Source organism: Micromys minutus (genome assembly GCF_963924665.1).
Source record: "Micromys minutus genome assembly, chromosome: 19".
Lineage (NCBI taxonomy): Eukaryota > Metazoa > Chordata > Mammalia > Rodentia > Muridae > Micromys > Micromys minutus.
The window spans coordinates 23031468-23056572 of record NC_137954.1 but is presented as its reverse complement, the minus strand read 5'-3'; the positions used below and the strand labels follow the sequence as shown (position 1 = coordinate 23056572).

At 47.1% G+C, this 25105-nt stretch overlaps 1 protein-coding gene across 2 annotated transcripts in view; it reads right to left on the bottom strand.

Annotated features, from left to right (window-relative positions):
- Positions 1–24661, bottom strand: part of SMARCAL1 (SNF2 related chromatin remodeling annealing helicase 1) — a 47543-nt gene extending 22882 nt beyond the window's left edge. The window contains exons 1-10 of one of the 2 annotated variants that reach the window (XM_080933324.1): positions 24400–24661; positions 22591–22624; positions 21425–22200; positions 20715–20765; positions 17431–17643; positions 16873–16923; positions 12147–12333; positions 10584–10734; positions 9256–9414; positions 6783–6848 (exon numbers count right to left, since the gene is read on the bottom strand). In XM_080933324.1, coding sequence (XP_080789450.1) covers positions 6783–6848; positions 9256–9414; positions 10584–10734; positions 12147–12333; positions 16873–16923; positions 17431–17643; positions 20715–20765; positions 21425–22142 — 1596 coding nt within the window. In that variant the 5' untranslated portion in view covers positions 22143–22200; positions 22591–22624; positions 24400–24661. The remainder of the gene's footprint in view (positions 1–6782; positions 6849–9255; positions 9415–10583; positions 10735–12146; positions 12334–16872; positions 16924–17430; positions 17644–20714; positions 20766–21424; positions 22201–22590; positions 22625–24399) is intronic. The other variant, XM_080933323.1, reaches the window with a different exon arrangement.
- Between the last annotated feature and the right edge of the window lie 444 nt (positions 24662–25105).

The following is a 25105-nucleotide window of genomic DNA, read 5'->3' as shown; positions in this document are numbered from 1 at the left end:
CTCCAGCCCTAGTTTTAACTTCTTAAGGAAAAAAGTCTTTACTAACCTCACAGTATTTCAAGACTCGAGCTCATTTTGTAACTACTAAGAGCTGTAAGTGATGAGCCCCAGCCCCGCTGACACGCTCAGCCTGGGTCTGCAGCAGCCTGACCACACCCAGATCACACACCTCTTAGAGGGATGGGAAAGAACGAGATCAGGAGGAGACTCGCACCAAGTCACTGTAACTGTGAAGTAACATTCACACAGCTTTGGAAGACACTCCACCATGGAGCTCAGCTGCCTGGAAACCGCTTGTTAACCATAGTAACCTTGAGTTAATGGCAGCAATACAAGGTAGCCACATAAACTGAATGTCCGAAGGGAAGAAAGCGGGTCTTAACATGGATATGCTGACTCGTAAAAATAATAGATAAAGGTATAACTATGGGAAGAAAGAGGATTCTTCATAAAAATATAATACATATAATTCTCAAAATGCTCTTCTGCCCTCTCAGACACTGCCCATACCTAATCCCATTCTGATGGTGGAGCCTTGAGTTTCTCCAGCTATGATTTTCCGTAGTTCAATTACTGAGGCCTATAATTTCCTGCACAGTTTAATGCAGGCTCATTGATAGAACATCCTGAGTGATGTCTGTAGTATTTCTGTTTGTGGCTTTAGCCTACTTCAGGAAAGTAACAGCAGACAAAAAAAAAAAAAAAAAAAAAGTAGAAATAAAGTTTCATGAACAGGAGAAATCTGTGCCTCCTGAACCTACTCCCCGGGCTGCTGTGTCTGCCTGGGATGGAGCCTGGGCCAGCGGGAGAAGGATAAAGGATGTGGGTGCTGGGAAGCAGAGGCTTATTGCAGAAAAGGAAAAGGCTGGCATTGAGAAGAAAGCAGAAGAACATGTCATGTGTCCTGGGATAATGTATGCTGCTCCACGCTCAGACCCAATACTTTGGTCAACCATCTATGAGGCCTTTGTCTGTACCTACCTGAAAACAGTTGCTATGTTTGGTCTATCTCTGAGGAAGCCACGCCTAGGAGCGTAAAAAATGAGTAAAACGGCATAAATCGACACTACTCTAAACACTCTGTGGTCACCTTCTCTGCCTATGGAGAGGAGAAAACCAGTGTGGCGGTGTTAAAGAAGTCCTGCACGTTGTTGGGAAGGCAATGTGGCTCACGAGACGGACACTGGGGGGCAGCTTGCCTTCAGAGCCATTTTCTCGGAGCCCAGGGTCAGAAGCTCTGCAGGAGACTCAAAGGCAGGGCAAGCTAGCACATGGACTGCACCAAGGAGGATGCTATGCAGCGAGCCAAAGCAGATAAGAGACACAGATTTTAAAGTGGAAACCCAGAGCAAAGAGCTGGGGTTGCTTCAAATCCACACAACAAACAGCCAAGAAGTTACCATGATTAAGCCAGCTTTGCTGAGCTATTCTGATTGGTGATAACATTTCCCCAAGAAAATAAAATCATGCTCCCCAAAGATGAGGTAACCCCCTCTTTTGACTTTTCCAGACAGGGGTTCTCTGGGTAGCCCTATAGATCAGGCTGGCCTCAGACTCAGAGATCCTACTACTTCTGCATCCTTTAAATTCTGGGTTTAAACACATACACCATCACACCTACTGAGTCATTTTTATAGCCAGTGTTTTCTCCAGCACTTGAAATAACAAAGGCTGTGCAGAAGCAGGTGGCATCAAAGAGAAGGTCAAGTCTGCCCAAGTCCCAACTCCCCTAACCCTGATGCCACAGGACACTGAGATACTGAGTTTTAACTAGTTTACAAGTCACTCTAGAACCTTCACAAATAATGTTTGGAACCGATAATCTTCAAATAATGGCAACCCTAGTTAGGAGTCAAGTGACCAAAAATACTGATATCAAAATGAAAAAGCAGGCCTGCAGCCACTCCCCAAGAGGAACTAAGAATGATTCCTAGTGGGTGAATGAAGGCCTGAAAAACCTAGAGATGCTCCTGCCATATTCCAGAGATGCTATAGGGTACTAATTTTACTGCTCAGAGCTCTAATTTCATTCTGTTTTCTATGTGCCTTCTTGTACATCTACACCAAATGCCTGCCAGAGGCCAGCCCTGGATCTCCTAAAACTGGAATTATGGGAAGTTTGAAGCCACTATGTGAGTGCTGGAAACAGAACCCAGGTCCTCTGCAAGACCAGCCAGTGCTCCTAATGAATACTGTGACTACAGGTACATGGATTAAACATACCAAGATGCCATAATGGGAATACAGTGCAGAATCTAATCATGGATTATTAAAGTTATACTATTCTGGGCTCTAAGGCTTCTGTATAGGGATTACTAAGATAGCATACATAATGAAATTAAGTACCACAGGGGATGTTTTTTCTTGGAAGAATAGTCTATTTCCCTTTGAATCATTTCCCTTTGCATCCCAATTCTGTAATGAACTTCTGCAATGAGGAATCCAGGATGACTTGACGACATAGGGACCTCTTTTTGAAGCTTTGCCACCCCCAGGGGTAAGAGATCTACCGCTGGACACCCTTCACCCTGGTGGCCCGAGAAAGGGACAGAGGAGTTGCTTTTATAACCCTGCACTCTTCTGTGTCCCCGGAAAAGACAACATTGCAGTGCTATATGTAAAAGCTTCTATTTGGGTCCAAATCCAAAGAGATCAGAGAATATCCATTTTGACAGACTTATACAATAGCATGCTACGTGTAAGAATGAGGTGGTTATTTGGAAGGACATGGGATGACTTTCAGAATGCACAATCCGGGGAAGTTAATGGGTACATAAAGCAGTGGTTGTTATGAAACTAGGTGTGGGGCGCGGATGAAGTCCTGAGTATGTGTGCTGGGTAGACATGAGCAGGGCCATGCCGAGGATGGCAGTGCCACACATTGATGGCAAAGCCTTCTCTGGTTTAGGCTCAGGGAAAAGGCAGAGCTGTCCGTTTGTCCAAGTACTGATGTTAAGAATATTGGCCTTCAGCTCAAACCCCATGTAGCAGAAACTATGAATCAGCGATGCTGCCTCTAGATGCCTGCAATCTGAGAATGCTCCCTACAGACATCCGGCCGAGATGAGCTGGCCACCTTCCTCCTCCAGCTGCACACACAAGCACCTGCTTCCTCATTCAGTGGTATATAATGCATGCACTGGGTTTACGGGCTGCTAGTGTGCACCCACCCAACCATAGCTTCTCAGTAGGAATGTCTGCTTGCCTTCTCTCCCATCAGCGGGGCACGCCAACTCAAATCTGGACAGGCTGGAGCAGCTGGATGTGGTGGCACTCGAGAGGCAGAGGCAAAAAGATGAGGAGTTCAAGACCAGCCTGGGCTACACAATGCATGCCCTGTCTCAAAAAGTAAGAAAGAAGAAACAATGACATCAAAGCAGGAGCTGTCGACTACTCTGCGGAGAAGAAAAGACACACTCAGAACTAGGCTTTCTTACAGAAGTCACGCATGTGTCTGATAGTGGAGCTATCTCTGAGGGCCAGGAAAGATGAACGATCCAAAGATGGGAGAAAAAGACAAGGTTGTTGTTGCTGCTGTTCTTTTGCTGTACTATACTTTTTGTAAACTTAATCATCATTTAAAAATAACCTCTCCCAAACAACAACAAACAAAGCCCCAGATATTTAGCTGACTTCTCACTTAGCTGACTATTGGAACTGGGGACTGGTGTCATATACCTGTGCTTAGAAGATGTAGGCAGGAAGATCAGGAGTTCGAGGCCATCCCTGGGCGGCCTGTGACACACAAGGTTCCATCAAAGACAAAACGAAACAAACAACAACAAAATACACTCACAAAAAATGGAAACATTCATTAGGGAAAAACAGCAGGATGTTGGTGGCTTTCCTCCTCAAAAACTGATCGAGGGGCTGGAGAGATGGCTCAGTGGTTAAGAGCACTGACTGCTCTTCCAGAGGTCCTGGAATTCCCAGCAACCACATGGGAGCTCTCAACCTAGTTCGAGGGAATCTGATGCCATCTTTTTTTTAAAAAATCATTTTTTATTAGATATTCTATGTATTTACATTTCAAATATTATCCCTTCTCCCCCTCCCATCCCCCACCCCATGCTATCTTCTGGCCTCCATGGGCCCCAGGCATGTAAGTGGTGCAGAGCCACACATGTAGGCAAAACACCCATACACACAAAACATACAATTTATAACTAAAAATAAATTAATTTTCCTATTTGACTCAACATCCAAAAATTTAATGTAAACAAAACCCCACTGTAAATGTTGAAGGGGAATGATAATCACCATTTGGAGGAAGAGAGCCACTACACACTGGCAAACGGTGACACTGGTCAGATGGAACCTCAGAGTCCCCCCTGAAGGAACTGGTCCAACAAGAACACATTATAAATGGATATTCATTTATATTAAGAATTATTTGTAACAGCCAAGTGCCTGCCAATGGAGATTAATCATTAAAGATGATCTTGCCCCATTACTGACTTGTTAGAAAAATAGCCCAGCTGCTAAAAGAGGTTTCAGGAGATTTTAACTTTTTTCCTTAATTGTTTTCTATCTTGCCTATTTTTACACATTTATATATAAAAATAGAATCATCTTTCTTGGCATTAGCAGTGTAGGCAAACAGTGCTATGGAGAAGAAAGAAGTCTTATTCCCAATTTCTTATGACACTGACTACTGTCACCATGTACAAAAGCTATGCTCAGCCTGAGAGTGTAGCTCAGTTGGTGCTAGTCTAACATTCTTACACACACACACACACACACACACACACACACACCTGCATTCGACCCTAACACAACATCAACACAAACAGGTATTATGTTATACATATGAAATGTTAGAACTCAGGAGGCAGAGGCTAAAGGATCAAAAGTTCAGGGCCAGCCTCAACTGTATAGCAAGTTTGAAGCCAATTTAGACTGAAAAAAACAAAAACAAAAACAAAAAACCAAAAGCTGGGTGTGGTAGGAACTTGCCTTCAGCGATGGAGGGGTGGGGGTAGAGGGTCAGGGGTCAAGAACACAAGAACATACAGAGTTGGAGGGCAACCTGTGATTCTGTTTCAGTCTGTCAATCAAATCAAAAAAAAAAAAAAAAAAAAAAAAAAGCTCCCAAATTCTCTGGACTTGATCTAACTCCATATCTATATGCTAAGATCTAATTGCCTCTTGATGCATTTACTGAAAATATATTGCTATATTATGAAAATATTAGGTTTTGCTTTCCAGTCTGTCTATCTGGTAATGAGAACTGAACCCAGACCCTGTATATACCTAAGAAAAAATGAAGGGCAATTATCTTATTTCAAAAGCATCTAGATCCCAGAAGTCTGGCCATAGACACTCATTTCAGACCCCACTGTGAGGTCCCATGTGCCGACCCAGGCAACAACTCAACACCAGAGTGGTCACTAACAAGATGTCATATCAGAACTTAAGTATGTAGTTATTCTTCCAAGCAATTTTTTTTTGTCTAAACAATCAGAGGTAGAGATTTAATTTTACTGATGCATAATATTGGAACCACGGTACCAAGATGTAGTAATATTTTTCTAAGGAAAGCATATTAAAATTTTCCCCTAGACAGGTCACCGCCCTGGGATGACATTTCATTCACGTGTGTCCAGAAGCAGATACTGATACACAGAAGTTTATAATGGAGTCATGCTTAAGTTAAAGACTTACGTTTTTGATCTGGAGATTGACATAACCTGGACTTACGGTTATATATATATTTTTAATTAGAGCTTGACATTACTTTTTAGACAGTTGTGGAGAGATAGGAAAATCAATTTTCAGACGGTGAACTTGGCTAGCATTGGGTTCATCTGCTTTCCTTGGATCACATAAAAGCAAAAGCTTGCTTTAGGCAGTAAACGATGCGGTTTTATTTGTTTGTTTATGTATTTAAGACGGGGTTTCTACAAAGCCCTGGGTGTCTTGAGACTATGTGGATCTTCCTGGCATTTGCTTCCCAAGTGCTGACAGTGAAGGTGTACACCACTGTACCCCACTAAACACTGTGGTTTTCAAAGCTCACTACTGCCCAGGCGGTTTAAGCAGAAAGCTCTGTTTGGTCAGTCCTTGCCAAGGTGCAGTTCTCCCAAAGTCACCTGTGAGCAGTTTCTCATTTGCCATTAGAAAGCGTTATATTGTTACTCCCCTACTTCCTCACATTTGGGGGTTAAAAATAACATTTGGGGGCTTATCGCTGAGGAATGAGGTACAGAACACAGAACAAAGGACAGAATTGCATCAGAATGTGTATGGAGAAAGACTTGACCCTGTTCTCAGGCCTAATTGTTGCCTCTCTGAAGGCAGCCCATGTGTTCAGGGGCAGGCCTGAGAACAGGAGAGGAAAACCGGTATACAGCTGGCCTTCTGGCTAACCACAGGCCTCGGCCAGCATGAAAGGGATCAATCAGCTTACCAGGCCTCACTTTGTCTGAGGGCATTCTCTGACACCCGCAGCCCTGGCCTGGCTCTGCCCTTAGACAACACATCACGCCCTGATAGCTTTGCCACCTCAAGAGATGCAGTGTCTCCTGAGGTGTTTAGTGACACCCTGTTACAGGCTGGCAGGAAGCCAAGGAGATTTGGGGGGTCTCTTCCCATCTGAGTCTGGGCCCCTCAACAGGACTTCACTTGGACTGGATTCGTGGCAGCATGTGAACGAGCCTTATAGCCCAGGGAGAAACGCCAGTGCCAACATTGTCCCGCCCATGGCTCGACGGCCTGGCCGCATCTGTTTGGCCCGCATACCCCATGCGTCTGAGCAAGTGTCTCCTCTCGGCCACACTCACCTTTAGGATAGGCACAGCTGCTCGGCATCGGGCAGTCTTAATGTTTTTGAGGAAGTGCGATTCATCCTGCAACAAACAACCATGTGGGTGAACAGGGGCAGTCCTTGATCTACGACTGCCCACCTGACTTGAGCCTGGCTTGGTATTTGCCATAAGGCTGCCTCCCGTGACTCACTGCCGTTTAAGGAGATGGAGCAGTGCAGTAGGGAAGGACCTAGACTTGGGGCAGCTTCTTTACTATACACTGGAGAAGTTATTATCTCTTTCTCTAGGGCAGTTTTCCACCTGGAAAGCGGGGTCGGTAAATACTTGCCCTAATCTGTCGACTAGCTACGTAGGTGGACCAAACCTTAAGAGGTAACTTGGCACCTTGTGGGAAACACCTCACAACTCTGTGGCATTAGTCAGGTATGCTGAAGACCCACTTCGTGTTCTCAACTGGTGTCAAGTTCTGCCCTTGGCCTTTGCAGAGCAGCAGGGAGGGCGGATGAGACGCGCTGGCAGGAGACCAGACAGTGACGTCACCGCAGCCCAGCACACAAAACACTGTGGGAACTGAAACATGGGAAACGCACTGATCCCTGTCCTCTGGAGGACAGCTGTGTTGAAAATATAGCATTTGATGGGTTTACAGTTGTACATTCTGCAAATAAACAAACATAAAATCTGCTGTATTTTCTAAAGACAAAGGAATCAAGAACATACTCCTTCCTGGGAGGGAAAAATCTTAGGTTGGCACACTCCAGTTGCTTGCTAAAGACTGCACCACTAAATGACCTCTATGGTACCAATTTCTCTACCTAAAAAATGGATATAATGCTATCAGATATAATGGATATACAGCAGCTAACACAGGGGCAGCCCTCAGAGCCATCCTGCCATCTAACGAGGATCCCCTGTACCAGGGGCTACTAGTGAGCCTCCCTCTGCCCCCTGGAAGAATCTGTAATCTTCTAACTTGTCCATTTCAGCTGCAGTTAAAAGGCAGGAGGGGCTTCAAAGACACAATGGACAGAGATAGCATCCCCCAAATGCCTGGGCTGATACATTCACGATCTTGATTCATGATAAATCCTCATGAAAGTCATGAGACATTTATAGAGAGAAGTTGCAGAAAACATGGCAGGCATGAAAGGAAACTGGCCCTTTTAAGCACAGCTTAAAAAACAAAAACAAAAACAAAACCCCAAAAAATAACCCTGCCAGAATAAACTAGGAGCAGAGGCTCGAGACAAGAAACCTCATCCAAAACACGTGCTTCTCAGAGCTGCCACTTTGTCCCTTGCTGCAGCGAAGCCAGAAGATGGCAGGCTGTTTCATCTGAGGACAAAGCAACACTAGTGACAAGCAACTTGCCCTCAATCTCAAGCCAGGTTTCGTGATGAGCCAGGAACAGAAACCCATGAATTCTGAGGCCAAACAGTTTCAGCCAATGATTCTCCACAGGCTTCTCTGTGGCTGTGGCAGAGGACAGATGTGCCCACACTGTCAGCTGAGTGAATTAAAGGCAGTGCTGCTTGGGAACACAGGTTAGAGTAGCGGCCATATGTGGAACACCGAATACAAGGGCATGGTCAGGAGAGACAGCCATCACTGTCCCCGCATCCTGGAACCATCGTGACCATCCTGGGATATTTCTTTTAATATCCCAGCTCACTAGAATGCTGGCATCCTTTCAAAACCACACATGAATCTGTGCCAAGCCCAACATGACTCCCCAACAGACTCCGATTACCAAAATAGCTTTGATCAAATACGTGTTCTTGTTTACACACACTAAGAACACGGGGTGGTTCACATGTCCAGAACACACCAAACATTCCCTGGGGTCTACAAGCATGTCTTCTCCTTCCCTGCTCTGAGCTACTGCTGCGTTGGTATTTGGAGCCATGTCTGCACATTGTACGCTGACTGCTGGCTGGCCACCAAGTCTCCCCAGATGTTCACAAAGTGTGTGAAGATGAAAAGGAAAGCCAGCGGTGAAAGGAGCACCGTCAGATCTGGAGATGGGTGGACATCTTTAAAAACCGATTCTGTTGTAGCAGGGGTTGGGGTGTGTCTTCATACCAGCTGGAGAACCATTGACTGACTGCCGACCTGTATGGCTCAGCCACGCAGACAAGGAGGTACCAACGCAGGCACAAACTGTTCCTGACACAGCTGCAGTCCCTGGAACCCAGAATGGTCCGGTGTACACAAGCTGGCCTCCATCCCCGGCCTCCCAATGTAGAAGGGATGGACCAGAAACCTTTGAACAGACTTGTCCCACCTGCTTAAAGCGCTCCTCAGGGAAGTCTGGTACATAGGCAAAAGAGCTGCTCAGGAAGGGAATTAAAAAAACCATTCTCAATCTCTATCACCCCCCCGCCCCCAAAACCTAGAGAGGATCAAGACGGCCACAAATCCCCAAATTTGTGGAGCCCTTCAGAGTGTCTAGATAGACAAAGTACTTCAGGACTGTGCCATTACTTACAATAATGACGACCTTGAAAGGGGTTTTTAGCTGTCTCTCCAACTTGCAAAGAAGGTCAAAGCTGACAATGTTGACCAAGCCAGCTGTTAGGCGGCCCTTCCCAGTCACTACCACGTTGATGTTCTCTGGGCTAAGAGATGGAAGCCATCGAAGAAAGGCCTGCAGGGGAGGGCACAGTACAGTTAGACAAAGCAGTGATTGCAGCCAGTGCATCAAAGTGAGGGGGTGGTATTGGGGCAAGTTTAACATTCCCCGAAGATATGGTCTCTCTCCAATCTTCCTGCATCTGCCACACTCGGGTCACCTCTACCTGCCTCTAGCCTACCCTCCCCTTTACTGACAAGACTCTCATGAGCAGGCACTTCCCATGTCTGTGACCTCTAGGTGTTCTGGCTAGGGGAGAATACAGTTCTTTCTAAGAACACTGTGCACTGAACGCGATGAAAACATCGATGTTCATGCTCTCTCTTCGAAGCCACCCACTGTCCCCCACAGTGAGACACTAGATAAAGCAGGTGCCTGGGAGCCTTAGGAAGGCCAGGGTGTCTCCACAAGGAAGCCCCAGCACTCAGGTGCTCCTCCCTGCCTGGGCTTGCTATGGCCTGACGCCACTTCTCTGGTCTTCCTGCTTAGAAGTGGCCGTCTGAATCTTTCTGGACTTTCTGAGGAAAATCTAGCACCTGCAGACGCACAGTTACATTTTCTACAGGCGGTGGCAGGATCCGGACCTCACCAGCAGCAGGCTGAGGTGCATGTGTCCCCCGCACTGTGACTCTGGCACCTCAGGAAGAGCTCATTCTGTGGAAAAACTGGCACCACGCCAGCAGCATAAAGCCATGAGCTTTGGGACTGAGCTGGGCCTTTCTTCCCTGCGCTCACTTAAAGGGACTTAATTATTCAATGCTCACATCATTCGGTGGTCCAAACATACTGTGCACACCACCCCAGGGCAGACAAAACACTGAGAAGGCAGGAAGCTGCCGCCTTCTTAGGAGGCAAAGCTCTTAACCTTGAGACTTCTGTTTATCTGAAAAGTGGGCCGTTGAGTATTGTGTCAGAGGATTTGGAGAGACAAATTAAAGACATTGTAGAAATTCGGTGCAGAGTAGATAGAAGGTCTTATTTACAACAGCACAGAGGTACAGTGTCTGATGAGGACTGGCAAGAGGTCCCTAAGCTAGCGACTGGCTTTCCTCCCTGTGGGGATAACACTGTTATGACTTCGACCCACATCTAGACCTTTAACAAAGGGCTTGCCTCGACACTGGCATTTTGATGCTCTAACCCCGAGGAGGCCCTTTCCCAGTGATTCTGTGCAGAGAACTAACCTGTTCCCAGGTGAAGCGCACAGAGGAAGGCACAACCACCAGCAGCGGCCATTCCTTTCGGTAAAAAGCTGCTATGCAGATGGCTTGGATGGTCTTCCCCAGGCCCATGTCATCGGCAAGGAGCAGGCGGCCTCTCTTTGATATGGCAAAGCTGCATGCAGACAGAGAGGGTAAGGTGGGTATCACTGCAGGGGGGTATCCTGTTCATCTTTTCTCATCTGCCTGGACCAACCCGTCTATGCTGCCAACACTGCCCAGAATGGGCTCTGCCCACAGCAAGACTTTTCCCATAAAGGATAGGGCATGAGCCATTTAGGGAACAGAGCGTGAGGAGGAAGGCAGATAGGGATGATGTAGAGCGTAAGCACACTGGTGGAGGATGGAGACCACAGGGAGCCCGTGATGCAATATCAGCATCCAAGGCTTTGACCTCCACTGAGAAATGTGCCCGGGATGGACAAAAGAGCCCGTGGAGTTAGGAACGCAGCATCTGAGGGGCAGGGTGGGGCCAGCAGTGACTGACGGAGAGGGGATGAGAACTTGGCTTTGTGTCAGTCAAGGCTGGCAGCCCCCGAACCTGAAGCACTTAAGTGCACTGGGCCTTGCTAATAGTCTGAAGATAAAGGTGGAGTCTATCACTTTGGAGCCAGACAGGCCTGGATGGAATCTCAGGAGCCGTGCACCCCCAAGCGAGACTGTAAGATTGTAGTCAGTGTCACCTGCCCCAGAGAATGGGAGAAGAAGCAGGAGACAAAGCGCTTACATCGGTGCTCGGCAGCTCCCTAAACATTAGGACCATCATCTCACCAGAGGGAGGGAGCTAACGAGAGCAGAAACGGTGGTGCATCGCTGAGAAACTACGAGTCTGTGCATCAGACATCTGGTCCCCTGCTCCAAACTCCAGTCCTCTTTCTCTAATTTGAGAAGAGCCGTCGCTGGCTCAGAAACTGAGTAACGAGCTGGTGAATAGTTCTTAGACAGCAAAACCCGAAAAGAGCGGTCTCTTCTAAGCGGCTTGTGGGTACTGTAAGGACTTCAGCTGCCCTTGTCCTTTTCGGTAATGGTTTCCCAAAATGCACCAACTGAGCAGCTCTCTGGGGACCAGAGGCCAGCACACCAAGGCCCAACAGCACCTGGGCCAATGTCCCCTCAGCAGCCACAAGAAGCGGCTCCCCTTTCTGCAGCACAGAAACGACATTTAGTCTGTTTGTTGCAGGGACACCAGCAACAAAGCGCCTGAACAGAGCACCTGGCTGAGACAAGTCGAGGTGCAAGCTAAAAGAAAACAGAGTTTAACTGGGAAACCCTGGGTCTCCTGTTCCTGTGCCGAGAAATCTCTTTCCTTCAGCTGATGTGAACTGGGTGTCTGTCCCCGTGTAATCTTTCGTCCTGGCTAACTCATGGACTTTGAAACCAATGGTTACAATGGGCTCTGGTGACAGCAACCAGGCTCTAACGCCTGGATGCTTCAGACATGTATGCAAGGTATTCATAGACGTGTTCGAACTCCACCTGTGCTAAGGGGTCAAGGGAGAGAGAACAAGAGGAAGGCTGGGACTCTACCTAACTCCCTCTCTCTGAAATGGCATGAGGTTAGACACAAGCTTGGCGTCCACTCCAGAAAGGTCAGCTTCTGGCACGTCTACTTTCAGTTTGAGAGACGTTTTCTCCAGCTGAGATGCAAATGCCAGGGTCACTGTCTTGGGCAGAGGCTCCAGCTGAACTTGCTTGAGCTCACGGGACCTTGCAACTGGAAAGAAAAAAAAAAAAAAAAAAAAAAAAAAAAAAAAAAAAAAAAAAACAGAGGCATATGAGCAAAACTGCTCAAGTCCATGGGAAAGGAGAAAGGGAAAGGAATTCAGTAACAGGCACTCTGCTCTGTGCCATTCTATTAAAAGGGTTAAGTCTGAGCACTGGAACAGACAAGAGGCAGTGTTCCTTCTCCCTGGTCCTCAATTCCTACAGATTTGAGTGTACTCAGCAACAGAAGTGGTTTGGCAGACTACACAAGACCGGAAAGAGCTGTCCCATGCCTATGATTTTCTTTTCAGCCTAATTTTTATCTTTAAAGCTCCATTCAAATACAAAAACCCATATACCGCTTTTAGCATACCACTAATAGTCAGCTCAGAAAGACTCCAAACAAGCAAGTCTTCAAAATCATGGTTCTAGTTTCAGTTTCATTCTTACGGCTTCAATGTTTGGGGGGAAGAGAGAAATCTTAAGTCACCTTCTGTAGACGAGCAGAAGAAACACTCTTCAGAGAGAAGCCCCTAGGTGCTCCCAGGTTAGACCGGTAGACAGTAGTGCTACCAACAAACCAGATCAGAAAGCAGAGTCCACACACAGGTCACAGACCAAGAGAAACACACACTCCCAATCTTGTTTCATATGAAAGAAACCCATCTCCCCTGAGAAGGTGTTTTAGCTGCCAGCTCTAGTGAAGCAGGTAAAGTGTGTGTGTGTGTGTGTGTGTGTGTGTGTGTGTGTGTGTGTGTGAATGCTCAGTGAGGAAAAGAACTTGTGCAAATGTTGGAACCAGAGTTTGAATACCCAGAATCCATGTTTTTGTCAAAGGCATGACAAGAGTCTGTATTCCCAGGGCTCCTCCAGGGTGACGGGAGGCAAACACAGGAGAACCTTCAGGAGCTCCTGGACCTTTATGTACACAGCAGAAAAAAACCCAAGGAGACCCTGCATCAAAGACAGAACATGGGGACTCCTAAGGTTTTCCTCTGACCTCCACAAACATAAAAATAGAAACGGGGGACTCTTGAGGTGTCCGTCTGACCTCCACACATATGCTATGGCACCTGGATGCTTGCACACATACACATACACATACACAAACGAAGGAAAGAAAACAGTGTATCCACTACTCTGCAAGTGACTGCTCATGACCTAGTCTCTGAAGCAGGAGGTGAGGGAGCAAAGGCCTGTTTTAGTGTTTTGTGGGGTTTTTTTTATAATTCTTTTTATAACAACACACCCAGGCCATTGAATGCAGATTGTCTAGTGCTACTCTTCTACCACGGCAGAGTAGGGCAGTTCAAACTATGGCTACACAGTCCAAAGGCCTAAAGTACTATCTAGCCCAGTATGATTTATTTTTAAACGGGTGAAATCATGGTTTTCTTTAACACAGAGGCAGTCATGGTCAGCTGAAGACTTAAGGGTATTCCAAAAGCTCTGGACCGTTCCCGGTGGATTCCCAGGGTGCACACCAATGTGCCCGTAGCCAGCTCTACCATTGCTGCTTCTCCCACTGCTTTTCAGTTTATCTAAATTCTGTTTTTGGGTTGTTTTTTTTTGTCCTTCACTACATATGAGTATCAGGTGCTAGGGAGATGGGTCAGCAGAGAGAGGTGCTTACCACCAAGCCTGGAAACCTGTATCCAACCCCTGGAGCCCACAAGGCAGAAAAGTCTGACTCACAACCAGTTTTTCCTCTGATCACACGTATGCTGTGTGCTGTGGCACATATGTACTATGCTTATGCCCTCTCCACCCAAACACAATACATATAATAAAAATATGCACATACTCATATATGTGTGTGTGTATACACACCAGTTGTTTCTGCAAGGTTCCCATGAACAAAATTAATAGAAAATAGATAAGGCTGGTGGCTTTAATATAAAGTAGGCTGTTCCACACTGACGTGGAAATCCACTTTAGAGCTCTTAAATTAAATCTGAATGTGCTAATTTCTACACGCTCCGGGAGACTAAGCACTCAGTGTACTTGGCGGAAGCCATTCTCATAATCCTAGCAAACCTCAGAACCTCACGCCTGAGGAAAGAAGCTGAGAACAGCTGGGATGCGAGCCTCCGTAAGCACCCCATTCTCAGCCACTCAGAGGGGAAGAATCCGGGGCCACTGACTCCTCCAGCTGTCTCCAAAGTCTTGTGTTGCTGACTGAGAATCCCACCCTTCCTCCTCAGCGCTGTCTATTGTCCATTCCTCGGCGCTGGCGAATGACAGGCATGTGCCGTCTGGCTTCATGAGTCACACAGAAGTCATTTCCACAAAAAGCTCTCTGCCAGGATGCGCTAGCCACACAGCTGAGAGATGCTAGTGTTTTCAAACAGCAGCTGACAAGACAAGGATCATGGAGAACCCTTCTGGACTGTGACAGCCGAGGAAAACAAAAGGCCTCGTGCCAATTTCGCTGTGTGCAGAAGGCCTCCAGTCATGTGGGAAGAGAAATCCCTGAGAGGCACTTTTCTACAGGAGATGACTCTCAGAGGCTTTGATAACATGTTCAGACCTCGCTGCCGTTTCTTAGGTAACTGGAGATGCGTGTGCTCAACTAGTTTGAGGTCAATAACCTGACTTCACACAGGGAAGGGGACCTCCATCCAGTTCAGGAGAGAGGAGCAGATTCCCCAGGCTTGCAGCATTAATGGAGTCTGAGCCATGGTGGGAACCAGGCTCTCTTCAGCAGGGCCCTCTCTGGCCTCTCAGTGCTCAGAGCTGGCTGCAGAATTTCTTAACGGCTCAGGTTCCAGATGCAGCAGGGGTTTAAATCTTATTCTGTCACCACTGACTTCACTGTGGCCCTCAAATGTCCCCAGTAAGGGAAGCAAAGGTTTCGTTACCGAGACAATGTAAAACTGGGAAAAATCTTGAGAAATTCTAAATCTAGGATTCCTGACTCCGGACCCGGGCAGTTACTAACATTCCCTGCGGACCCTCGAAGTGCGCCCGTTGTGTGGACGCTCACTGTGTGCGTTTCCCTGCGTGAAGAACGCACTGCTCTCACCAGACATTTTAAGGTCTAGAGTCTCCAAAAGAAACCAGGAACCAGCGTGGAGGGCCGAGTCTGCCCTCCAGGTCTCCCAGCACCGTGTTCTCCTGCTGAGGCTCTGAATCCAGTTAATGCCACGTGTCCTGCGTTCAGTCCACAAAGGTCAGAGCTTCCTGTTGCTCATGTATTTGTCATTCCCGGTCAAGAGAGGTAATGGAGTGAGAAGAATGAACTAATTCTCATCTTGAGTCAAAAACTCAGGTTAGGCCCTTAGAATCATGAGCTCCTCCCACACAGCCAGAGACCTTCTGACCTATGCTGGCCAGTCTTCCTGCTTCAGCCAGTTTTTATGGATGCTAAATACCACTCAACTTAGCCTTGCAGTTTACAGCAAGGCCCTGCTCAAGGAACAAAGAGCTTTTCCTTTGTGTTTAATTCTGCCAGGGAAGCAGAGAGGGCTTTAAATAGGGTCTTAGGTAGCCAAGGATGACCTTGAACTTCTGGTCCTCCTGCTTCTACCTCCTGAGTATTGGGATAACAGGCACATACCACCCTACCCCTTGGACCAAACGCAGGCCTCATGCACGCCAGGCAAATAAACACCCTATCATCTCTAGCCCAAAGATGTCCCTTCTTAATAAAAGGACAAGTGGCACACAGACAGTGAATTATGTACCTGATATCTGATGTTACACAGGAAGTCAGAAGACACAGGGAAACAGCTCTGCCACAAAGCCCTAGCCCAGCGCACAAGTACCTCCCGGCTCCTCGGTCCCAGAGCTGGCAGTTCACTATGACTGGCACCAGCACACAGCTCCTCCCACTATTCTGGGCTGACCCCTAAGTCAACAGGGTCCCAAGGAGGGGGACACAACTGTAAAAAATCACCACTGCTTTCAATCAGTGGAGACCAGTGTCCCAGGACAGGCTGAGCTGACCCCAACCACCTTTCTCGCACACATTAGAGTATTAGTGCATCTAAGAAGAGAACAAGGAGGAAGAAAAATGATCGTGAACCTGCCGTCTCCCTTTGGTGGTCATGGTAGCTGTGCACACATCCCGTGCCTCTGGTCAGTCTCTAAGTCCTGTTAGATTTCTTCACCTATCACCTCTCACCTTCTGCATTTGACAGAACGCAGCCCACGACTCGGCCTCCAGCCAGAACATTCTCCTCCTTTCTAGGCCACCCGGTGCAGGGCATAAACTATGAGGCTATCTCAAGGAACTTCCATTCCAGCTGTGTGATCCTGACACTCCTCTGATTCCCCAAGTCACAACCTTCTCCTTCCCTGACTATGATGACAGGAAGGCTTCCAGGCCCTGGGAATTTCAACAGCGCCACCCTGCCCTTTGGATGAAGAGCCCTCTGTCTGAATGGTTCTCACAAAGCTGCTGGGGTCAGCAGGCTTGGATAAGGCTCATTCAGCCACTCCGCCCTCAGGCATGAAGGTACCAATATTACCGCAGCAGAGAGGAGAAACCTCAGGCTACTACTCAACGTTACAGCATGATAGAAAGGCAGAAAGGCGGGCTCCTCACTTAGTTTATTGTGGTCTTCCAAGAGAAAGTTCCACTTCCTGGTCTTGGCATCTGCAATGAGAAGAGATAAGCATGCGCTCGCTCATTTGCTTTCCAACGTCATGAACCTCCAGTGAGCTCTCATGATGGATGTGGTGGTCCTGAGGTTGGTACCACAGCCACCACCAGGGAACTTATTAAAAACACAGCCGGGGGGTGGGGGCTCCCTTTGCACGCTCAAGTTTGACGCCACGGTCCTGGGGTATGGAAGGCATATCTTTGTAGGGTGTCTTCTGTTTTACTGCTCTTCCAAGGCTAAAATCGAAACAGACCAGCTTTAAAGCCCAAGCAGCAATGCACCTGCATTTGCCAAGACAGCGCTAACCAGGTGCCTGAAAAAAACTGTAGGGTATGCTCTGGGGAGCTTAGAGATAAAGCAGCTGTCACTACCCCTTCACCCTCCAAGACAACCAAGGTGTCCCTGTCCTGCAAACTTTGCGACATCTCTACCAGGAAAGCCAGTTTGAAGACAAAGACAAAGAATGCTGACATCAGAGAGCACGCGGATCAGTCACTTGCCGTAAACCCTGGACTCCATCTGTTTGAACAGCCCAATCGCCGCCTCCGAATAGCCGACGTCAACCTCGAATCGGGCTCGGGAGATGAGCATGCATCTCCCCGTGACAAAGGTAAGGGATGGAGCTGAGGGAAGGCTGGTCTGTCCCCCGACACTGCCATCAACCTTTTCCAGTGGCTGCAGGGACACCGTGGAGAGTCGCTCAGCTGCCCTCACTGTGAAGAAGAGGAAAGGACCCATATGATAAGGTGACTGACACCAGACAACTCTCCCCTGAGCCGGGATATTCAGAAAGGCCAGACAGAAAGCAGGGCAGAGAACTCAAGGCTATGAGGTGGATGAGGAAGGCTTACAAGCATCCGTTACCTGAGCCTTGAACATTTTAATATTTATTAAATGTTCTGTCTACCATCTACTCAGAAGGCCAAAAGGCAGATGTCAACCTGGGTAACAGAGCAAGACCCTTGATGGGGGGAGGGGAGGGTGGAAGAGAGACAGAGAGCACGTGAGCAATTTTTCTGTTCCTTCACTTTTTTTTTTTTAAATTAGATAAACAGATAGGGGAAATTAACAGGAGGCTGTAACTTGTGATGGAGGTTAAATGTTGTAAGTAGTCTCTGTTCTGCCTGAGAATCTGAAGTCAACACAGCACAAAGCACCCACGCAACCATATGCATGGCCACGCTACTAGCTGCTGAGATAACAAGGGGAGAAACAGGACCGACAGGCTACAGGGATGCGGCTGCCTCCACCATCTTGGATGCGCCCGTCACGGATGCGCTTCACGGACTTGACGACCAACAGCTAAACCGATAAAAACAAGGACTGGTATTTGAAAGGGAAAACTACTAAGACAAGACAGGTACAAAAGCAAAACCCAGGTTAGGGATTAAATAGAACTTAAACAGGAAGAAAACAAAATGAAAGAATGGAGATGCCGCCAAATTTGAAACAACCAGAAAACAGAAGTGTTCAACTTTACAAATAACCAAAGGAATGAAAAGCTGTTTTTTATATATTAGTGTTACAAGATAAAAACAAAACAAAATAATAAAACACAGATAGACGAAATTCACATTACTAGCTGAGAATAGGACCTTTTGGGGAAAACTGGAGAGACAAGCGTGAGGGCTTTTTTGTTTTGGTTTTTAAAGATTTATTTATTACATATAAGTACACTGTCGCTGTCTCCAGACACCAGAAGAGGGCATCTGATTTCATTACAGATGTTTGTGAGCCACCATGTGGGTGCTGGGATTTGAACTCAGGACCTCTGGAAGAGCAGTCAGTGCTCTTAACCACTAAGCCATCTATCCAGACCAGCATGAGTTTTAAGGTGATCATCATGATTCTACTCCTGGGAAGTAAAAATATAGACACTCATGGGAAGAAATAGTGGGACAAATAGAGGAGCAGATATTGGAGAAAAGATCATCCATAGATGGCCTCACCTGGGGATCTATCTCATATGCAGCCACTAAACCCAAGCACTATTGCTGATGCCAAGTAGTACTTACTGGCAGGAATCTGATATGGATGCGTCATCAGAGGCTCTGCCAGAGTCATACAGATACAGATGAGGATGCTTGCAGCTAACCATCAGACTGAACACAGGGACCCCAATGAAGGAGCTAGAGAAAGGACTGAAGGAGCTGAAAGGGTCTGCAACCCCATGGGAAGAACAACATTATCAACTAACCACACCCACCACAGCTACCAGGGACTAAAACACTAACCAATGAGTTCACATGCAGAGACCCATGGCCCCAGGTGCAAATGCAGCAGAGGATAGCATTCTCTAATACCAATGAGAGGAGAGGACTTTGGTCCAGTGAAGGCTCGTTTTCCCAGTGTAGGGGAATGCTGAGGTGGGAGAGGGAGACTCATGGAAGCAATGGGTGGGGGATGGGGGATGGGATTGGTAGAAAGGGGAATAACACTTGAATTGTAAATACAGAGAATATCCAATAAAAAACAATTTTAAAAAATTGAATTGAATTGAATTAAATTAAATTAAAAAATAAAAAATAAAAGGTCTCTACCATAGATGTCATGGGCTGAATTATGGCCCCACTAAAGTCCTAATGTGGGAGTTATAAATTCCAGTACCTCAGAATAAGATGCCAAGATAGAGCTGTTCACGTTAAATAAGATCAGTTGGATAGGCCTTAATAATCTCAGATGACTGTTGGGGGGAGGGGCCAGTAGAGGGATAGGAAGGTAGGTATAGAGACTGTATGCATGGGAGGGATGGAAGGAGGAAGGAAAAGGGAGGGAAAGAGAGAGAGAGAGACAGACAGACAGAGAGAAGCAAAGACAAGATGAAACTTGTATGCTTGGAGGCTGTGAGGATATAGACCAGTAGTTCTCATGACCCCGGAACAATCCTTTCACAAGGGTCACCTAAGACCATTGGAAATCACAGATAACTAACTACATTTCAATTCATAACAGTAGCAAGATTACAGTTATGAAGTAGCAATGAACGTAATTCTAGGGTTGGGGGGGGTCACCATACATGAGGAGGTGTCCTAAAGGGTCACAGCGTCAGGAAGGTTGAGAACACTAACATGGATGGAAGACGACCATCAAGAACAAAGGCCACAGGGGAAACCAAGCCTCACACACCCTGGCCTCTGACTTCTTCCCTTGAGAACTAAGCAGACACACTTCTGTTGTTTAAGGTCCAGTTTGTGTCACAGCGGCCCTACCAACGTGCAGGACACCACCCAGTCAGGTTTACAAAGATAAGACCAAGGAGAGAAGGAGTAAAGTTTGCAGAAACCGGCCCCTCACACCCCCGCCCCCAAGAAAATGTCCTGGCCGACCCAGAGAATTCTGTCATGGGCCGGATCCTCCGAGGCGTGATCTGAGCATGTACCCTCAGCATCTGAACTGGACGGAACAGTCGGAGTAGATACAGCGGCTGGAAACAAGCAGGGAGAAAGGGAAACAAGATCACAGCACCAGGACAAGGGGACAGACGTAGGACAGACTCAGAATGACGATGACTGGATGGATGGAGCAGCGTGAGCAATGCCCCTGTCCCCTGAACTTTCACTAGCCAGGGTCAGACATTAAAAACCCACCTCCCTAGGAAGCAAGGCCTAACACAGCTATCTGTCCCTGCCGGACCTGCCAGAGCCCAGGGTTAACAGGCACTCTGGTCTGAACTGCAGCCGAGTAAATGGTCCTTATAAGAAACAGGCGATCGTCAGTGCACAGAAACACAGGTGCCAGCTCTTGCTGACGTCTCCCTGAAGGAGAAAAAAATGTGTCCACTCACTCAAGGGTCTGTAGTCACTCATGCTGAAGTCCCAGGTCTTCGTGAAAGCATCTGAAATAAACAGAAGGCGGATCACTTTTTTTGTCTTCATTTGTAGTCTGAGACTCTCTAGAACTTATTTCCTGGACAACCAGAGGCCAAATTCAGAGCACTGACTGACAGGCTCTCAGGGGCTTAAAAAAAAAATCTCTACAAGAGACAAACATCCAACAAGGGCACGTCTCTTCTTTCACGTAAGTGGCAGCTCAGGCCCACAGAAGTCATTTAAGCAAGTGGGCTGAGGCAGTTAGGACTGAAACCCAAATCCTCTGAGGTGTGAACAGCTCTGAGGACAAGCAGGGCTAGCCCGGTCTCAGCACTCCCTTCAGATCAGCTAACCCAAGCACGTTACTCATCAGTTCTGAGCCAGCTCAGCCCTTTAAAACTGAAAAACAAAGATGTCTTTGGGGTTCAAACTACTGGGTTCCGGCTCTAAAGCTACAAGACATATAAAACACCTGGTAGAGGTCCTGGCTCCTCAATAAACACTCGAAAGTTCTCTCTGTGGCTGTGTGCTAGCTAAGTTTAATAGCTGCTTGAGACAGAGGCTATTACAAAGGGAGAAGCCAGCTAAAATAGAAAAATGTAATGTGCCAATGTGCCCTCTTAATATTTATGAGGAACTGTTAGACGAGAGTCCAAAAATAGAAAAAAAGAAAAAGCCTCATTACCATAGCGTCTGCTGGGCAGAGATTTAAACACCGCAATGAGCTCTTTGTTGTAGCCGATCTGTACCCGGAAGCGATCCCCGGTCCTTATGCACGTTCCCCGTAGACAGCCTGCTTTTTGGGATGATGTCTGCGGTGTCTTTAGGGGTATCCCTTCTGTCCTAGGTGTTTTTCCCCCTAGGGCATAAAAAGTGTCCGAAATGCTCTGCCCAGAGGTTGAGGGCCTCGCTGCCTTGGCCTCTAACTCGGGATCCCTGGGGAATGATCCAGAAGAGGAAGATGCTGTGTCCTGGGTTGCCTGGGGATGATCCTTACTGGATTTATAACCCAAAAGCTGTTGGTTAGAGACTTCTGGAGGACTTGGGTTAGGGTCTGGGCAGGCTGTGGACATCTCTCCTTGGATCTTCCATACTCCCTTTGCTTTCTCTGCTGTGCTGGGCTGAAAACAGTGGGAACTCTGAGGTCTCTGATCAGTAGGAAGTGGATTACTGAGATTCTGTTGCTTGAAAATGGCAGCATGGCTCCCGGGCTTCAAAGGCTCCACTGGGGGATTCGGGAAAGAGCTCTGCTGGGACTGGGGCTGGGATGGGGAGGCAGCAATGTGCCCTGAAGCCGTGCCCTGGGGCTGTTCTGCTGATAACTTTTCAGCTCGACGGGCCAAAGCCTTTTGCCGATTCTCTTCAATCTTTTTCCTCTGCTCCTCTGTAAGTGGCACAGACATTTCTAACAGGATAGGCTTATGCAGGAATGTCACCCTTTAATTGGGATGTTGGTAAAAGCTGGGAAAGGTAAACAGAAATACAATTACAACCACCATGTTGTTGCTACTTTGATTAATAAGGTTTTGTTCCAGGGAACATATTAGAAAAACCTAAAGTATGAATTGAAATTTCTAATGAAAGCACACACACACACATAGGCACATGCAGAGTAAGTAGCATATTCTAAAACACTGATCCAGATGAAAAAGCAAGCAGTAAATCCCAAACTGACTTCGTGTCACTGGGGTATTTCTCCCCTTTCCCATTTGTTAGCCAAAGTGAGTTAGCAGATCCCAAGAAAGTTTTACAGTGAAACCTAACTTCATTGGAATAGGCAAAGACTACATTTTAAACTAGATAGGTTAGTGGATCAGACAGAAATAGACCGACCAACTACCAGCTACATACCATGCCACGACACTTGCTACAGCCGGTTTCCAACCTGGAAGGAGAAAGAGCATTAGCCTCACAGAGACTGCACACTAAGTTCTCCCCTGCATTCCATCCTCATTACATTTCTGTTGAATCTGCAGGTGACCAAATGCAATCTAGAGCAGCTAGCCCTAGAGTCTGACTTCCAAAATACAAAAACAAAATAAGGCGGCAAAGGGGAGAATGGGGAGCAATGGTCACTGTGCCAAAATCAGACAGAAGGTATAAAGGGTTAAGTTCAACTGTCATCGCAACCAGCACACATTACCACCACTCAGAGCACAGCAGAAGTCTGAATTGGTTTTGGTACATATTTGGAGTCAGGTCATCCTATACATTTTATTTTGTACAGTGATTTATTTACCCTAGACATTTTTCTATAGGCTGAACCAGTTTTACAATGCTCTAGAAGCAGGAGCCTTCTCAGGCTGGGTTCTGACTTAAGTCTTACCCAAATGGGCACCTCCTTATAATATTACAGGATATTTGAACCAGTGTTTCTAGTTAGGGTTTGGCTCAACCGTTGGCACACACTTTTAATCCCTTTGGCTGGAATAACAGACACACTCTTAGTACACATCTTTAACCCAAACAATGAAGGTAAAGTTAGTTTGCAGAAGGAAGCAGCCATGTTTGAAAGTGATGGCTGGGCTGGAGAGATGGCTCAGTGGCTAAGAGCACTGGCTGTTCTTCCAGAGGTCCTGAGTTCAAATCCCAGCAACCACATGGTGGCTCACAATCATCTGTAGTGGGATCTGATGCCCTCTTCTGGTGTATCTGATGATAACTACAGTATACCTATATGTAATTAATAAATCTTAAAAAAAAAAAAAAAAGAAAGTAATGGCTAATTGAGTGGCAGAAAAAGTGAAGAGGATCAGAGAAAGATTTGACAGAATAGGATCTGCCCAACTCTCATGGGATGCTACTTAAGGGAGAGGCAGCCCAGGAGGAAGAGGTACAGTGCAGGAACACAGCGGAGCTGGCGGAGAGCAGGGCAGTGGAGAGGGAGGAGGCAGTTTTACTGGAAAAGTTTTACAGACACACACTGAAGAGAGAACAAGCAAGAGAATGAGAAGGAGCCGGAAAATTAGAACAGATTCCTAGAGTCAGTTTAAGGCTAAGGCCAAACAGCAATTCGGAGGTGGAGAGAAAAATAAGCCAGATAGAACAGTCCGCTGGGAGAGGAGTCTGAGTCAGAACAGCTGAGTTGAATCACCCAGGTCGAGTTCAGAAAGAAGAAAGGGTGAGCTTATTCAGCAGCAAGTCTCAGAGGCTGAAAACATTCAAGGCCTAGGTAAGAATAGAAGAAGCTAGAAGCTTCCAGGACTAGGCCTAGGTTAGCAGATGGAGGCAGGGAGCCTCTGAGACAACAATTACAACAGGAGAATAAAAATTACTTTTACATTACAATGCTTATAACACAGGAAATACTACAGCAGCCTCATCGTCATCAAAGAAAGATCTAGACGCTAGACTTCAGAGTCTATTCCCTGCTGAGTCCCTTTGGACAAAGCACCCCAAAACATCTCCTCTCACAAACAGAACACTTAATCCAGCCAGTCAACAGCAATTACAATTCTCATCCTTGTATTAAAGTAGATTATCTACCTAACTGCCAAGGTTTGGTATACTGACTGACCACGGAATGAGAGGTCCAGCTAATAAACCATAAACCACAAATGCATCCCACCACATAGACGTCCTTCTTTGCTGGGACCTGGGCTTTGCTTCCCTTCTAGGGCACATCCCGGGCGCCTGCAAAAAGAGGACGCCCCGCCTCACCTTGCCTCTAGTATTTCCACTTGGATCCTCCGGCCCCTGCTGCTCACTCCTCCCGCCGTATTTGGTCTCGTCCGCCTCCAACGCCGCTGCCTCCTTAGCAGCCCACTTTCTTACCTAGCGAGGCCGGTAAGGTGAGGCACCTTCGTAGAAGAATCCTAGCCCAGGAGCATCTTTCAAAGCCTTGAGTAGGCAGTTTTCGCTTCTGGGAGGACTGCTAGAGGAACTAAAATACAAGCGCTGCAAGTTCACCCATCTTGGAGCGGGCCTCTGGCATTGAACGGCTCGGCCACCGTCGAACTACATTTCCCAGCAGCCAATACGGCCGCAGATCCGGGTCACAAATTGTGTGTGACATAGACTTTGTGTAGGGCCTTCTGGGGTTTGTAGTTTGAGTCCGAAAGCCTGCCCATTGGAGGTTGGTAAATTTGAGAGATGTAACTTTATGGGTGGGTCAAGGTTTGGTACGCCCTGCGAGTTGTAGCTCTCAGTTTGTCCAAACGTTTAATCAGGCGTAAAGGCAGCCTGTGATGCTGAGCATTCAGTGTCAGCGGTGTCTCCAGACATGTCAGACAGCCAGATTGATTTGATACTTAATAAAGATTTCCCTGGCCACACCCGTTTCCAATAGTGTTGTCCTTTTAAGTCCCAGCGGCTGCTGAGTATCTGCTTTCCTAGCCCAAAGAGGGATTGGAATTGTTAGAGCCTC